Source organism: Pipistrellus hanaki, assembly GCF_964339955.1.
Source record: "Pipistrellus hanaki genome assembly, chromosome: X".
Taxonomy (NCBI): Eukaryota; Metazoa; Chordata; class Mammalia; order Chiroptera; family Vespertilionidae; genus Pipistrellus; species Pipistrellus hanaki.
The window spans coordinates 73,527,335-73,543,942 of record NC_140524.1 but is presented as its reverse complement, the minus strand read 5'-3'; the positions used below and the strand labels follow the sequence as shown (position 1 = coordinate 73,543,942).

Sequence of the window (16,608 nt, the reverse complement as noted above, 5' to 3'; positions counted from 1 at the left end):
AGCCACTCCAGTCTATTTTTTGAGAATCCATAACTTCTTGCTGCTCCCAGGTGACTGCCCAGGATGTGCGGAAGGAAAGCCCCCTGCTCTTCAAGTTCCGGGCCAAGTTCTACCCTGAAGATGTATCTGAAGAACTGATCCAGGATATCACACAGCGCCTGTTCTTCCTGCAAGTAAAGGAGGGCATTCTCAATGATGATATTTACTGCCCACCCGAGACTGCTGTGCTGCTGGCCTCCTATGCTGTCCAATCCAAGTATGGTGACTTCAATAAGGAAGTTCACAAGACTGGTTACTTGGCAGGGGACAAGTTGCTTCCACAGAGGTAAGGTTGTGTCTGGCTATCTGCCCTGGCCAGAGGGCCTGTGGCCTAAGGCTGACCAATTCCTATTACACAGGGGCTGTCAGATCTGTTCCTCCCAACTAGGGTCTGTCTTAAGACCATGACATTATGGTAGTCTGAGAGAGACATTTGCATATAGTACCATACCCTGTTGTTTCTTGGGCTCTCAAAATAAAGAGCTCCCCCTATTCCGTTTGCCTGATTACAGAACTTCATTACCCTGGAAACTGGTTCTTTTATTGAGAACCAGAGATGGATTGATTTTCTATTGTCCCTGGTTCCATTTTTCTCAATCCTTTTCACTGATTTAAACCTCTTATATCAGATTCATAGCGGGAGAGAGAGAGAACTATGCAAGCCAGGGATATGGTAGCTTAAACAGTCCTTTAATATTGATAACCAGTGTCCAGAGCTTTTTGCTTTCATAAACTTCAAAGTGGAATGATCTAAAAATGTATTGTGTTTGTTTTAGCATCACAACAATACACAAAATAAGTAAGGTAGGCATTATCCTTATTTCCTGGTTAAGGAAACAGGTGCAAAGGTACTTGCTCTGACTTGCTCAATATCTCACAGCTCATTTGAGGCAAAGCTGGACCTGGAATCCTAGTCTCTTGATTTTTAAACCCTGGATCCCCTCCCCCCCCCACTGTATTCAATGACCATTTTCATAAGCATTTTTGGATTGGAAAACAGACTCCACCTTTGTGCTCAGCGACTTCATGAGTCGCTGCCATGATGTTGAAGATGGTATGTTTGAAACAAACTTTGTTTATGATCTAGTAGATCTGAGAGGTTGAGCCTGTTTTTGTTTTTGTTTTTTCCAAAGCCATTTGGGCTCAGTTCTCTGTTCTAAAGCCACATGCTTTATTCTTATCCCTGAGCAATATTCTCACAAACACACTACTGGTTCCACAAGGATCTAGAAGAGAGTGTGCATGCCTCTGTGAGGCCCATCCCTACTTTTAGCCCCACAAACCAGCACAGACTCTTGATACATTACCTCTCTGCTTGGGCCCCTTGGCATCAAACCCTTAGGAAGATAAGTGGACTTTCCTTAACACCTGTAATTTTGGCTTTGTGCTTTAAACTATTCAATACCCATTTTCTTTCCAGAGTCCTGGAGCAACACAAACTCAACAAGGAACAGTGGGAGGAACGGATCCAGGTGTGGCATGAGGAGCATCGGGGCATGCTCAGGTAAGCCTGACCTAGCAACTGTGAGCTTCCACTGCCCCTGCAAGGAGAATGGCTCTGGGGGCATAAGAGGCAGAGAACTGGGGGGCCCTTGGGGTCCTTAGGGAACATGTGGACCACCAGGGGCCCCTCCCCAAGAAAGAAGCAGAATGAGCTCTTTCATGGCAAACCACTTGTGGGCTCTCTAGTTGAACAAATTTTGTTGTTTTGCCATCAGCATTCCATCTGGGCTCTGCTAAGAACATGCCTGTAAAAGAGGCTTCTATGGCAGCTAACATGCTAGGAAATAGCAAGGTTCAGCCTACCCTTATTTCCCTTGGGAACTTCAGACCTCAGGCTTCATGTTGTGCTCTATTTACCATCATCTGCTAACCTTCCATCCCCTTTTGCATCCCTGTTGGCAAGATACTTGTCAGAAATGCAGAGCAGATAGGCTTTTTCTCTCCCTAGGCCTGATTCACAGGCTTCCCTCTGTAACCTCCCACTCTGTTGTTTAGGGAGGATGCTGTCCTGGAGTATCTGAAGATTGCCCAGGACCTGGAGATGTATGGTGTGAACTACTTCAGCATCAAAAACAAGAAAGGCTCAGAGCTGTGGCTGGGAGTGGATGCTCTGGGTCTCAACATCTATGAGCAGAATGACAGGTATACCTCAGAAGTCTCTTAGATTATTTGGGCCACTCTGGCATTTAGCAATTACCAGAGAGTAAGACTGTATCTCCTAGGTCCCACCGTGATAGTTCCTTTTCTACCTAGTTTAGACCAGCCCAGATAATTTCATAAACTCCCTCAGGCCTTTAAATCTTATATTGACTAGACTTGCACTAGCTACTATGAATACATGTGGCTACTGAGTATTTGAAATGTGGCTACTCTGAATCGAGATGTGCTGTAAGCATAAACTACACACCAGACTTTGAAAACTTAGTATCAAAAGCAGAATATAAAATGTCTCATTAATATTTTTTGAAATATTGCTTTGCATTTGTAAATGATAGTATTTTTTATATAATGAGTTAAATGAACTGTTATAACAGTTAATTTCACAGGTTTATTTTTACCTATTTTTAAGTGGTTACTAGAATATGTGGCTCTTATTATATTTCTGTTGGACAACACTGGCCTAGAACCTACTTTGTCAGGATTTATAATTAATCCAACCCCTGTATAATGAGTAAGTGCCTTTTGGCCTATAAATTCGCTTTCTACAACCTCATCTCATTTGCTTATTTTTCCCCCTTTGGTCTGCTCTTGGTGAGGATGCAGATTAATAGATTATTGTTCCATGTAACTTCTGAATCTTGGATCTCATTATTTACTTTCTTCCCAACTTTTACAATCTGGATAGAAGAGTCCCAATTAAATAGGAGAGGAGGTTCTATTACAAGGCCCATGTCACACAAAACATATAATAAAACAAATCTGAAAGATTGGGGCAAAGGGTAAGTTGCTTTTAGTATTGGGAGGTCCTTTGTGCAGTCTCAATGCTGACAAACTGACCTGGTGGCATGTCATGATACTAGCTGAGCGGGCAATTTATCTATCTCCTGAAAGGAGAAATTGGCAAGGGACCAACCCTTTATGTCCTTCTTGTTTTGCCCTTGTTCTGATGTTCTTGGTCTCCATTTCTACAGACTGACTCCCAAGATAGGCTTTCCTTGGAGTGAAATCAGGAACATCTCTTTCAATGACAAGAAATTTGTCATCAAGCCCATTGACAAAAAAGCCCCGGTAAGTGATTTCTCCAACTGGCCAAAACACGTACTTGCCAATGGATAATGCTAGAAGTAATCATGTAATTATAGTTTTATAGTTTCCTCTCCCTTTTCTGGTGTGTGTGTGTGTGTGTGTGTGTGTGTGTGTGTGTGTGTACAGGAGGCACAAAAGGAGGTTGGTGATGGAAAGGGATGCTGATGCCAAGAAATGATTAGGAGGCATCCGGTGCCTTGTGCCACCCTACTACCTATGTTTCAGGAGAAACATGGGTGAAGGAGAGCCATAGGCAGTCTAAGTGCTGCCTCTTAGACACTGTCTTCTGCTGCCCTGGGTCTCAGGGTAGAAACAAAGAGAATATCCTATCTTATCTTTTAAAGCCTCTAGGCCTCAGAAAGTAGAAACTGTTCATATATAGGTGGCAAAAGTGGGTTTACAGTTGTTCATATGAAAAATAATACAATAATTAATAAGAATTCAAGAATAAACTTTGTTTTGAGTACTCACAACTATAAACCTACTTTTGCTCCACACTGTACTTGATTTATCTTTAATTGTGGAGAAAGGGCAGAGCCAGGAGAAGAACAGATCCAAAGATGATCCTCCAAACTTGCTTTTTGGTATAACTTTTCTGATGTCTTCTCAAGACTCCTCTCCAGCCTAGCTGTGGCTCAGTGGTTAAGCACCAACTTTTGTACCAAAAGGTCATCAGTTTGGTTTTTGGTCAGGGCACATGCCCAGGTAGCTGACTTGATCCCCAGAGCAGGGCATGCAGGAAGCAGCCAATTGATGTTAGTGTTTCTCTCTCATCGATATTTCTCTCCCTCTCCCTACCTCTACCTTTCTGTCTCTCTAAAATTAATAAAGTCATATCTTTAAAAAAAACTTTCTCTCTCTCTGTGGACTGCTTCTCTTCTGTCTTCATGGTTGGAGTAGTCCTGTGAATTCCTCTCTGTTGCCAGAATCCACATGGTCTCAGAGTTGTTTTATGAAAATATACAAACATATTCTCGACCAAAAGTTAATAAAGGAATATTTTCTATAAATTTGACTTGGGATCCTTTTTCATTTTTTGCCCAAATGATTTTCCTCTGGCTTGTTTTGACACCATGTGTGTTTTTCATGGGTGTCTTGCTGATAGCATTACAATTAATTTTCTAAAGTACAAAAATGGTGAACAACATAGACTGATGAACAAGAATAGACCCAGAGATAGAAAGCCATGGGTCAGACTGTTGGACCTCAAAGGGAGGGTGGGGATAAAAGGGAGTGATCAACCAAAGGACTTATGTGCACACATATGAGCCTAACCAGTGGTCAAGGACAATAGGGAGGTGAGGGCATGAGTGGGGGGTGGGGGATTGGAATGGGGAGTTGAGGACAAATATGTGATACCTTAATCAATAAAGAAAATAATTAAAAATAAACAAAAACTTCTCTCCAAAGCAACTCAAGAATAAAAAAGTGATTTAGGTCTAGTCATTTCTTTAATGTGCTTGCAAAACACATCTTACATACTCAGTTGCCTGTGGCTAACAAAACTGGAAAGCTGGTGATTGGGAGTAGGGTAGGAAAACCATGCTGAGCCAGACACTCTCATGAGACCTCAACTATTTTTCTTCAGCCTTGAAGTCTCTGAACTCATCCTGCTAGACACTTTATATACAATATATTGTCTCCCTAAACCCTCAGCAACACTATCTGGTAGATAGTAGCATAGCCATTTTATAACCGACAAAATTGAGGTCAGAGAGATGGAATGATTTGCCTAAGATCACACAGCCAAAAAGGGTAGAGCTGTGATTAATACCTAGATCAGTGGTTGGCAAACCACGGCTCATGAGCCACATGCAGCTCTTTGGCCCCTTGAGTGTGGCTTGGCGTTAGAACCACTTCTTCAAAATAGACTCTCCCAGGCTGAAAACCAACTTCTGCGCCTGGGCCACGAAGTTTCAATCGCACTATACATGTGTGCCCGCACATGGTATTTTGTAGAAGAGCCACACTCAAGGGGCCAAAGAGCTGCATGTGGCTCACAAGCTGAGGTTTGCCGACTCCTGACCTAGATCATTTGACCTCTAAAGCTTGTGCCCCTTTCTCTGCATACTAAGCTATGTGAGATGGTAGCAGTTTAGGTTCAGTGGCAAAGGACCTGTTGGTTAGCTCATCAGCTTGGTCCAGTGTTATTTGTGGTAACAAACACAAACTCACTGGATTTCTCTCTCTCTCTCTCTCTCATTTTTCTCTGTGTTTATTGCTTATGTACAACTTTCACCAGAAAAAGTAAGTAATAAAGCCAGTGAGAGCCAGGGTTTATTTAGAAAACAATAACAACCAAAACAATTGATGTTTAGGAGATTAATGTATTCATGTATGTATTTACAACCTGTTATTCAAAAAAAATACTTAAGGGGTTAGGTCTAGAATATGCTTTTAGAAGATAACAGAAATAGTCCAGCCACCCATACATACTACACTCATCAGTGTACTTTGCAGGGATTATTGGGCCTCAAAAAGAGGTGCCTGATAACCAAAAGCATTCCTAATTAGAAGATAAAATCAATTCCTGACTTAGAACTAGATTGAGGTTTTTTAGGATGCAAAGTTTGAAAGAAATTGTGGTTAGTTCAAAGAGCACTGATTTCAGAGTCAAGCCTCGGTTGTAATACTGGGTCTGCCACTAAACTGCCCTTTGACCCTGGGCAGGTAATGTCACCACTCTGATAACTAGCCTCACCATATTTAATATAACATTTAGTTAATTATCCTTCTAGTGCTTTTGGACTTACAGAAGTTCACCTTTATCTAACCCTCCAAACTTTTTCTAATTTCTGGTCTCCCACTAGGACTTTGTCTTCTATGCTCCCCGGCTGCGGATTAATAAACGGATCTTGGCTCTGTGCATGGGGAACCATGAACTATACATGCGCCGTCGCAAGCCAGACACCATTGAGGTGCAGCAGATGAAGGCACAGGCCCGGGAGGAGAAGCACCAGAAGCAGATGGAGCGGTAAGTGATGGAACCAGGACCAGGGCAAAGAAACCTATCTAAGTTGCCAAGTCTGCTAAAAGCAGCACAGACATGAAGCCATCCTGCAACAGGGGGAGGGCCGAGGAGAGAGAGAGAGAGAGAGAGAGAGAGAGAGAGAGAGAGAGAGAGAGAGAGAATGAGCTCTATTGTACAATGGTGACACCCCTTCCAAGAAGCAGGCATCAGAAGCTTAGGATTTCAGAGACTCATAGGAGTTGGTCCGAAGGTTGTGGGTTATTGTTAAGCTGATTAACATTTATTCTTTTAAAAAGTGCTGACGCCCTAGCCAGTTTGGCTCAGTGGATAGAGCTTTGGTCTGTAGACTGAAGGGTCCCAAGTTTGATTCTTATCAAAGCCACACCCCCAGGTTGTGGGCTTTAACTCTAGCAGGGGGCATGCAAGAGCCAGCTGAGTAATGATTCTCTCTCATCATTGATGTTTCTATCTCTCCTTCTCCTGTCCTCTCTGAAATCAATATATATATTGCTGAGATTGGACACTGTTTACAAAGCTGAATCTGGCAGAAATCTGCCCTCACTGACATCACAGTCTAGTAGGAGAAAGAGGAAAAATAGTATACATCTAACTGTTCAAAGTATAAATGTTATGTCAGTCGTTCACTTGATAAATATTTACTGAGCAGTGGGGAAAAATAGACAAAAATCCCTGCTTTCATGAATCTGTCACTCTAGTAGGAAGAAACAGAATAAGAAAATTATGCAGTATGTGAAATAGCAAAATTGACCTTAAATAGATGACTAGATATTTCTCCAGCAAAATGACTTTATTTGGGAAATACAAAGAATTGCAATTTAAGACATGGAGTTTATTGGTGAAGTATATGCAAGTCCAGAGAAACAAAGAGGAGGAACACTTTTTTTTTGAAAAGGCTGTTCTAAACAAAGAGTCTATTAGAGGAAACTGAAAGAAGAATGAATTTTCATTGGCTGAGTTATGGCAGTCTCCCATTGGCTGAGCAGTTACTGGGCCAGGAGGAATCCTTTATTCTTCCCTCTGAGGTAGTAAAGTAGTATCACTTCCTGTATGAGATGCAAGGTATGTCTCTTCCTATTAGAGTCAATAGTATACATTGAGTGACAAGTATTTGAGAGTTCTCTCTAGCCTCCTTACTCCATTATAAATGTGGTTTCTGTTTATTAATTTTCATAGTAAGAAGTATTGTGGATAAAAATAATAGAGAGGAGGGGTGGGAAAAAGGATAATCCAAGTATTCTGAGGGCTCAGAGAAAGATAGGACATCTAGCGAAGGGAGAAAAAAAGATGTCCTGGAACAGGGCTGGCACAAGAAAAGAAAATATTTATTCTAGATTTGCAATAAATTCTGGTGGAAAGGAATCTAGAGTTGGGCTTCAGAGAACTGGCAGGGTCAGACCTGAGGACTGATGCCCTAAAACAGAATTCAGCACACTTGAAGCACAGTATCCTAGAACAGAACAAAACCTTATCTCCTTATAATTCCATGAGGTTGCCAAGGTAGAACTTAATAGGCCATTTTACATATAGGAGTACTGAGAACAAGTGTAAAGAAGTGACATGGTTAAGGTTAACCACTGGTTACCAACTAGTTAGTGGCAGAGCTAGTGGCAGTTCAGGTTGGATCTCCTGAGCCTTGGACAAACTGATTGGGCCTTGAGTGCACTGGCCCATGAGGAACTACGTATGCTATAAAGATAAGGATGTGGAGATAAGGAAGAGTCATCCAAACTCAGTGTGTTAAATGGGAGTGGACTGAGGGTCCAGGGCCTGGGAATCTTGGGGATCCCAAAGCATCCATGTTTAAGAGCCTCCTGTTTAATCCCTTCTCCTTTCCTAGTGCTCTGCTGGAAAATGAGAAGAAGAAGCGTGAGATGGCAGAAAAGGAGAAGGAGAAGATTGAACGAGAGAAGGAGGAACTAATGGAGAAGCTGAAGCAGATTGAGGAACAGACTAAGAAGGCTCAGCAAGGTGAGACTTGGTGACACCTTGGAGAGCTGGTTTTTCCAGAGCCTAACTCTATGATCTGGAGACCCTTCTGCCTGAGCTGCAGACTCAGGCCACGTAATCCTTATATGGCTACAGAATTGATAAAGCATGGGATAGGAAAAGAGTGTCCAGAGCTTTTTGCCAGCTGTGCCCTAGTATAAAACATTTCTAAGAAAGAAGATAGGTGTCTCTTATCTCTGCACTCTTCACCTCCTTTCCCCCATTTTCTCTTCCAAGAACTGGAAGAACAGACCCGCAGGGCTCTGGAACTTGAACAGGAGCGGAAACGTGCCCAGAGTGAGGCTGAAAAACTGGCCAAAGAGCGTCAAGAAGCTGAAGAGGCCAAGCTAGCTCTCCTGCAGGCTTCTCGAGACCAGAAGAAGACCCAGGAACAACTGGTAAAACTATAAAATGGGCTGGGATTGAAGGACCTGAGTTTTTTGTCCCTGTCTGACTACTGGCTCTTTCCAGCAGAGCCTCAAGCAAATAGTTCATTCAGAAGCAAGCTGAGAAGTCACTGGTGTGGACCAGATACCTTTGCAGCAGTCTTCCCTAACTAACCCTTACTTTTTTATTCTATTTTCTTAGCCCTTGGGGATCTGAGCTGATGAGTTGGCAAAGGAAAGAGAGGAAGAAGTGAAGGGATTCCCACTTGACTACCTAATGTGTTACAACTTTCCCTTTTTCCTTATTTTCTTATTCCTCTTCCAAAAATCCCTATGGCATTACCCATATTGGAATATATGTTCAGATAAGGAAATTAGGGCTCAGAGAGGTTTAAGAGACTTCCCAAAGGTCTCACAGTTGTGATTAACAATGAGAACCCTTTTTGGCCTCTCTGAAGGGTTTGCTCCCTAAAATCATATGTAATACTATGTGCTTATACATTTTTCAGGAGGGGAAGGTGAAAATCAATACTTTACTAATAATTTTCAGGGTTCTGTGACTCAGAAGTTAACAATCTGTGACCCAAATTCCTTGATATATGTTGTCCACACTGCTATTTGCAGTAGGAATGCAGGAAACTAAGACCTACTTCTCATGGGGAAGCTTTCTCTAGATTTGCTCAAGGTGTGAAGGTATCACAAACTCAGTGTGTTAAATAGCCCAAGGTGTGAAGGCGTAAGCTTTTACCCCTTGTTCAGATCACCTTGTGATACTAGAGTGTCTTTTCTATACTTGATCTGGGAAGAGTCTTAGTGGAGCCCTCAACATTCTAGGATAACAATAAAGGGTCTGCCACTTCACTAAGTGACACAATGATCTCTAATGCACTGTGGGCAATACTGAGAGGGGGAGGGCTGAGGGATGGGAAGGACTGGAGAGCTGGAAAGGTGAGGAAGAGACAGATGATATCCTATTTGTTTTCAGGGGGTCTATACTTTAGGTTTGGAACTCTGATTTATAATGAAATGGTTTGAAGTTATTAGAGTGCTATAGTAGTTTGAGAATATGAGTGATCTTCTGGGATTCCTGGAGAAGGAGTGGTAAAAAGAGCCTCCAGGACAGCAAGCAAGTCCAGGTGGAGCAGCAGGTTCCTCATTGATTCCCCAGGAGAACTGGGGTTAAAGGGACCTGGGTCCTAAGACACAAGAAAGCCGAGCTCTCACAAGCTTCCAATTTATCCATAGGCCTTGGAAATGGCAGAGTTGACATCTCGGATCTCCCAGCTGGAGATGGCCCGACAGAAGAAAGAGAGTGAGGCTGTAGAATGGCAGCAGAAGGTAAGACAGAGTGCCCAGAGCAAAGCATTGTGGGAAGGGGTAACACATGCAGAGATTCCAATTCCATAGATTTCTTAGGTTTGGGTTCCTTCCCATTTCAAGCCTTCCTTGACAGCAGGCATTATGGGAGAAGGAGCTCAAGACTTTCTCAAATAACTTCCCAGAATTCTTCAATACTCTAGGGCCGTGGTAGGCAAACTGTGGCTTGCGAGCCACATGCAGCTCTTTGGCCCCTTGGCTGTGGCTCTTCCACAGAATACCATGGCCTGGGTAAGTCTATTTTGAAGAAGTGGCATTAGAAGTTTCAGTTTAAAAAATTTGTCTCTCAAAAAAAAATTTCAATTGTTGTACTGTTGATATTTGGCTCTGTTGACTAATGAGTTTGCCAACCACTGCTATAGGGAAATTGATACAATAGCTCCTGTTATGTAGTTGAGGAAACTAAGGATCAAGCAGACAAATTGACTTGGTCTACCTGATGCCTGCCTCTGCTAGGCCATTCTAGGCATGCATAGGATGCTGTGAGTTAGCTTGTTCTGATTGCTTGTCCATCTCTCCCTCCATTATTGTACAGGCTCAGATGGTACAAGAAGACTTGGAGAAGACCCGTGCCGAGCTGAAGACTGCCATGAGTACTCCTCATGTGGCAGAGCCTGCTGAAAATGATCAGGATGAGCAGGATGAGAATGGGGCAGAGGCCAGTGCTGACCTGCGAGCTGATGCCATGGCCAAGGACCGCAGTGAGGAGGAACGTACCACTGAAGCAGAGAAGAATGAGCGTGTGCAGAAGCACCTGAAGGTATCTAAACAGGGCCAAAGAGTCAAGGAGACTATGTGTATTGATTTAGTAGCCAATGGTCTTCCCTAGATTTTAATGGCAGAGAGGGGTTTGGTAGGTGGAGCAGCCTGTCTCAAGGCTATATGGGAACCTGAGCCTTTCTCAAGTAAGGGACTCAATGAGAGGTACCTCTTATTTATTTGTTTGTTTATTTATTTATAATCCTCTGTTTGTGCACTGACTTGGGTTGCATATACTTGACGATGAATCAAACCCATGACCCAGGTGCATACACTTGATGATGAATCAAACCCATGACCTTCCAGTGCACAGGCTGAAGCTCTAACCACTGAGAAATGCCAGCAAGGGCCACCTCTTTATTTATTAATCAGAACCTGAGCTTCCTCTTGTTTTTTCTAATCCTCCACCTATACTCTGTTTACCTCTTATATTTAAGAAGTACTAAATTAATTTTTTAAAAAAAGAAGAAGTACTTAACTGACACAATTTCTACCTGAATCTTTGGTACATTGTTCTACTCTCAGGGAATATTTGTCATTAATTGCAATTGGTCCCCTAAGTGTGTGTGTGTGTGTGTATGTGTGTTTTCCTTTTTATTCTTGCACCACTGCAATCCTAACAGGGCTAGAAAAGTCTCTCAAAAATGTGTGTGTGTGTGTGTGCGTGTGTGTGTGTGTGTGTGTGTGTGTGTGTGTGTGTGTGTGTGTAAAAAGCGGGGACAAGGAGGGAAGGCAGGAGACAGGAGAGAGGGGGAAGGGAGATAGAGGGATAGAGGAAGGGAGGAATGGGGAGAGAGGAGAAGGAAAGGGGAAAAACTGGTTAAATAAAGGGAGGTAAAATTAGAGGAAGCCATTAACCTCTCATCCTATGCATCCTCATAGGCCCTTACTTCAGAGCTGGCCAATGCTCTCGATGAGTCCAAGAAGACAGCCAATGACATGATCCATGCTGAGAACATGCGACTGGGCCGAGACAAATACAAGACCCTGCGCCAGATCCGGCAGGGCAATACCAAGCAGCGCATAGATGAGTTTGAGTCCATGTAATGGCACCTAGCCTCTAGAGACCCCTCCTCCCTTCTTCCTTGCCCCCAGACTCCTATATTCTCGCCTAACCCACACTGTGCTGGAGCCACTAACTAGAGCAGCCCTGGAGTCATGCTAAGTGTTCACTGTAGCCATGGAACAAACCCTAGTCCCTCAGCCCCATTTATTTCCCTGGGCAGAGAAATAGCTCACCTTGGTGCCAATGGGACCCTCTTTTCCCTCTCTGTCCCATTCAATCTAAATTGCTAAAACAGACCACTCCTACAGCTCAGAGGCACTTCCCACTTGATTTGGGAAACTTCCCTACATTTACTGTTGTTCTCTTGGTGTCAATTGTTGAGTAGATTGAAAACTACTAGTAACTCCCACCACTCCCTTCCTCTTCAGGGTCCTGTGATTTGATGAATTGGAGCATTACAGGGTTTGGGGAAGGAGACAGGGCCCTGGCTACATGCTCTATGATGTCAAGTGCCCATTACTTCTAGAGTTATTTAGGCTTTATAATGATTAGAGGCTTTAAAGATGTTCAGTTATTCTCTCTACCTCCCAGATCGGGCCTGTTACAAACTCAGTCCCGATAAGCCTTGTCCTTCACTTCAGGGACTCAGTTTTTCCCTAGGTTGAGGTGGGGAAGACAGTGCCTTCAAGGGACTTTACTAACATCTTAGAAGGCTATTTGCCATTCTGTCCAGGCAAGGCTGGATAGAAGATCCTTTCCCCAAGGTTATATGGGAGTCTAGGCTTGTTTCAAATTATCTCCATGGGCCCAAGTATCCCTTATTATTCTGGGTTCCTCCTCCCTTCTTGGGATTTGCTTCTCCTCATTCAAGTCCCCTCCTGTAGAACAGTAGGGTAGTTACTCCAAAACACACCCAGTACTATCTAGGACTTGCCAGAGGGAGGAAATATTCACACCTGGCTTCCATATTTTCCCTGCCATATTTTCCCAAGCCACTTCTCTTACCAGGGCTACTTGGGCCACAGACCTTGGTATGGTGAGCCCTGGATGTTGATGCCAATTGGCTCAATTGGTGAGTGGATAGAAGAAGCTGAGTGTGGTAAGAGAAGTCCATGGCCTGGAACCCAGTTTACTTGACTCCATCATGTGCCTAATAGCCCTTCCTGTCACCTACCTCCAAGCTGGTGACTGGGACTTGCCTATGTTTAACAAACCTCTAACCCAGATCTTGCTACCAGCTGTGCTGTCCGTTAGAGCTGTAAACCAGAAAACTATTGGGGACTCTGGCCTTTCACAGTCCTACCCCTGAATCTCAGCTAGGAGTAGCCTCTTCCTTCACTCTGTTGCATGAGTGTCCTTTTTTTTATTCTACCAGTATTATACATTCTAGTGGCATCAACTCAATATTAATTTCTGCATGTCTTGCTAATTAATCCTTTGAAGGTCGGAGCAGAGTCATTTTGGCCAAATTTCCTTACCACTCCTACACCTGGGAATCATATACTATATTATAAAAGAATATTTTTCCAGAAACATTAGTATAATGGGCTTTCAGTATTAGTGATATCACCTGTTACTGTAGGTCATACAATCCTTCTTAAAGTACTTCACATTTGGTTTTATTGTTCTTTTTTTTCCTTCTCAAAGTTTGGTCCACAAGGGGCATACTGTCCCTGCATGCAGTGTCCCTAGCCCAGAACCCATGGCTTTGACCCCTCCCCACTTTTCCTTACTTCCGCCTGACCTTGGGAGTTTTATGTGCATTGCTGTGAATTATGTTGACACTTTCTTGGTAATATGCTGTAGATTGGCTAAATTTAAACCTGGAATTGTGGGCAATCTACCTGCCTTAAGATCAGTAACCCATCCCCAGAGAGGCTGGGGAGAAAAGTTAGATTTTGTATTCAGGTTTGGGGGTATGTATTTTTGAGGTTTTTAAAATTTGTTGTTGTTTTGTGTTTTTGTGTTTTTTTTTTTGGAGGGGTTTATGCTCAACCCATGTTCTATTTCATTGCCAATAAAATTTAGGAAGACTTCACTGTGACTTGATGTTTCTTTCTAGCATGAGTGGGTGACTATAAGACACTTCACTGTAATTTGCACTCTGTAGACCACAATCCCTGGTCTCATTTCATTCTCACTTCAGTCCTATGGGGAATGGATGTGACTATTCTCATTTTATTTTTTATTTTTTTTAAATATATTTTATTTATTTTTCACAAAGAGGAAGAGAGAGGGATAGAGAGTTAGAAACATCAATGAGAGAGAAACAGCCATTAGCTGGGGATGTGCCCGCAACCAAGGTACATGCCCTTGACCGGAATCAAACCTGGGACCTTTCAGTCCGCAGGTCGATGCTCTATCCACTGAGCCAAACCAGTTCCGGCTATCCTCATTTTATAGAGTAACCAATGGCCATGAAGAAGTAGAATTACTGCCCAAGGGCACAGGACTGTCTGGCTTAGTAGCCTATGTCCTTTTCACAGCTTCAGGCCAACTTTTCTTGTGTAGGTAGACCCTGCACATGGTCAATGTAATGTTCCTTGGGCTTGCTTTTGGGCTGTTTTGAGGGATGGTTTGTATCTCTGAACTACTATTCCTGTGGTCAAGTCCTGTCCTGCTTCCTTGTCAGCAAGGCCTCTAGGCTTGCCGACCTACTACTACATTTATTGAAGTGCCAATGAAGGTCAGATAACTTGCCTTGAGCAAAAGGTGGTGTAGAGTTGGGTATAAAGTGACAGTGGGTGGGTTGTTATGTATGTACAAAAACTGCTAGGCAGTATTTATGGTTTATAAAACATGTCAACTTTGTTGCCTATATATGGTTATCCTGATTCTGAAGGTGAGGAAATTGAGTCTCAGATAAGCCTTCCAGAACATTTTGAACCTGGCACACTCTCTCACCAGCCCTTTTTGATGGGCCAGTACTTACAAGGAAAAGTGAATTACATATTCTTTAAGTCTAAATTCCTTTTGTCTACAATAACCTTTTGAGGCAGAGGTTCCAAACTTGACTGCACATTAGAATCTTAAAGATTCAGAAGCCAGATCATTTCCTCAGATCAAGTTATAATTATGCTTCAGTATAGTATTTGATGGTTACAAGGTACAGAAAAACTCGGGACCCACTGCTCTGAACATAAGAATATTTTATCCCATTTTATAGATGGAGAAATTGAGGCCCAATAAGATGAATTAATTTGTCCAAGATTATAGAGATTAGAAATAGTAGAGTAAGGGGATGAACACGGGCAGTCTAGTTCATGAACCTGTGCTCCTAACCACTATGCTATATTTTCTCCCTACCATTCCCAACAGAGGATGGGCATGCACTGGGAATAGGATATACTTCAATTTTAAGGCAAATAGAATTCTAAGGCTCTAGAACAGTGTTTCCCAAACTTTTTCGTAACGCTGAGTACCCCTCGTACTCATGAGAACGTAGAATTAGGCACAGCTAAGCACGGTGCAGTGCATATCCCCACCAAACTCTTCCCATACCCCTGGGGGTAAGCGTACCACACTTTGGGAAACACTGCTCTAGATCTTAAGTATAGGAGAGGGGATTATGAATTTCTGCTATGATTGTCCCAACTTTGGATGTATTGTGTAATGAAGAAGCTTTAAGTCCCCTCTAACTTCAACCAGAAGATATCTTTTGTATGCTTTGTATGTGGGGCTACCTAGCTGTAATTAATTATTTTTTTAAAGAGGAAGACAGAGGGACTTTCTTCTTACTGGAAGATGGATATGATAAGCAGGATATTGGCTTCACAAAGGTATCCATGTTCTAATTTATGAATACATTACTTTATGTGACAAAAGGGACTTGGGGATATGATTATGGATTTTAAGATAGGGAAATGATGCTGGATTATCCAAGTGGGCCCATTGCAATCACAGGAGTCCTTAAATGATGAGAGAGCGTCAGAATCAGGTTTGAAGATGCTATGCTGCTAGCTTTGAAGATGAAGGACAAGGACATAAGACAAGAATGCAAGTAGCCTTTAGAAACTGGGAAAAGCAAGGAAATAGATTCTCTTCTAGAAACTCCAGAAGGAACACAGTACTGCCAAAATCTTTGTTTAAGCTAAATTTAAGCCTAATTAGGACTTCTATCTGACCTCTAGGTAATAAATAAACTTGTGTTCTTTTAAGCCACTTTAACATTGTTATCCACTTCTCAAAATCCTCCATTTTTGAAATGACAGTGTTATAAAAATGGAGAATAAGACAGGTTATGAGTAGTTAAGGAAAGGGGGTGAAGTGTGAAAAGTAGGTGTGGCTATAAGAATAATATGACGGATCCTTGAGGTGATATTCTTATCTTGACTGTATCAATGTCAATATCTTGGTTGTTATATTGGAGTATAGTTTGCAAGATGTTACCATTGGGGGAAGCTGAGTAAAAGGTACACGAGATCTATTATTTATTATAAATTCAGGTGAATCTATAATGATCTAAAAATAAAATATATTTAATTAAAAAGGGAGAGGTGCTCCTGGATATATATCCACGAGCAATGAGTGCTTCTGTCCACCAAAGGAAATGTCAGTATTATTTTTAGTAGTTCCAATCTGGGAACAAAAAAATAGCCGGAACCGGTTTGGCTCAGGGGATAGAACGTCAGCCTGCGGACTGAAGGGTCCCAGGTTTGATTCCGGTCAAAGGCATGTACCTTGGTTGCGGGCACATCCCCAGTAGGGGGTGTGCAAGAGGCAGCTAATGGATGTTTCTCTCTCATTGATGTTTCTAACTCTATCCCTCTCTCTTCCTCTCTGTGAAAAATCAATAAAATATATATTAAAAAAAT

At 42.5% G+C, this 16,608-nt stretch overlaps 1 protein-coding gene across 1 annotated transcript in view; it reads left to right on the top strand.

The window, feature by feature from the left end:
- Positions 1-13,832, top strand: part of MSN (moesin) — a 73,676-nt gene extending 59,844 nt beyond the window's left edge. The window contains exons 4-13 of the mRNA XM_084869645.1: positions 51-325; positions 1,460-1,543; positions 2,038-2,184; positions 3,174-3,270; positions 6,099-6,262; positions 8,118-8,248; positions 8,504-8,664; positions 9,898-9,990; positions 10,565-10,789; positions 11,671-13,832. Coding sequence (XP_084725771.1) covers positions 51-325; positions 1,460-1,543; positions 2,038-2,184; positions 3,174-3,270; positions 6,099-6,262; positions 8,118-8,248; positions 8,504-8,664; positions 9,898-9,990; positions 10,565-10,789; positions 11,671-11,835 — 1,542 coding nt within the window. The 3' untranslated portion in view covers positions 11,836-13,832. The remainder of the gene's footprint in view (positions 1-50; positions 326-1,459; positions 1,544-2,037; positions 2,185-3,173; positions 3,271-6,098; positions 6,263-8,117; positions 8,249-8,503; positions 8,665-9,897; positions 9,991-10,564; positions 10,790-11,670) is intronic.
- The last annotated feature ends 2,776 nt before the right edge of the window (positions 13,833-16,608 follow it).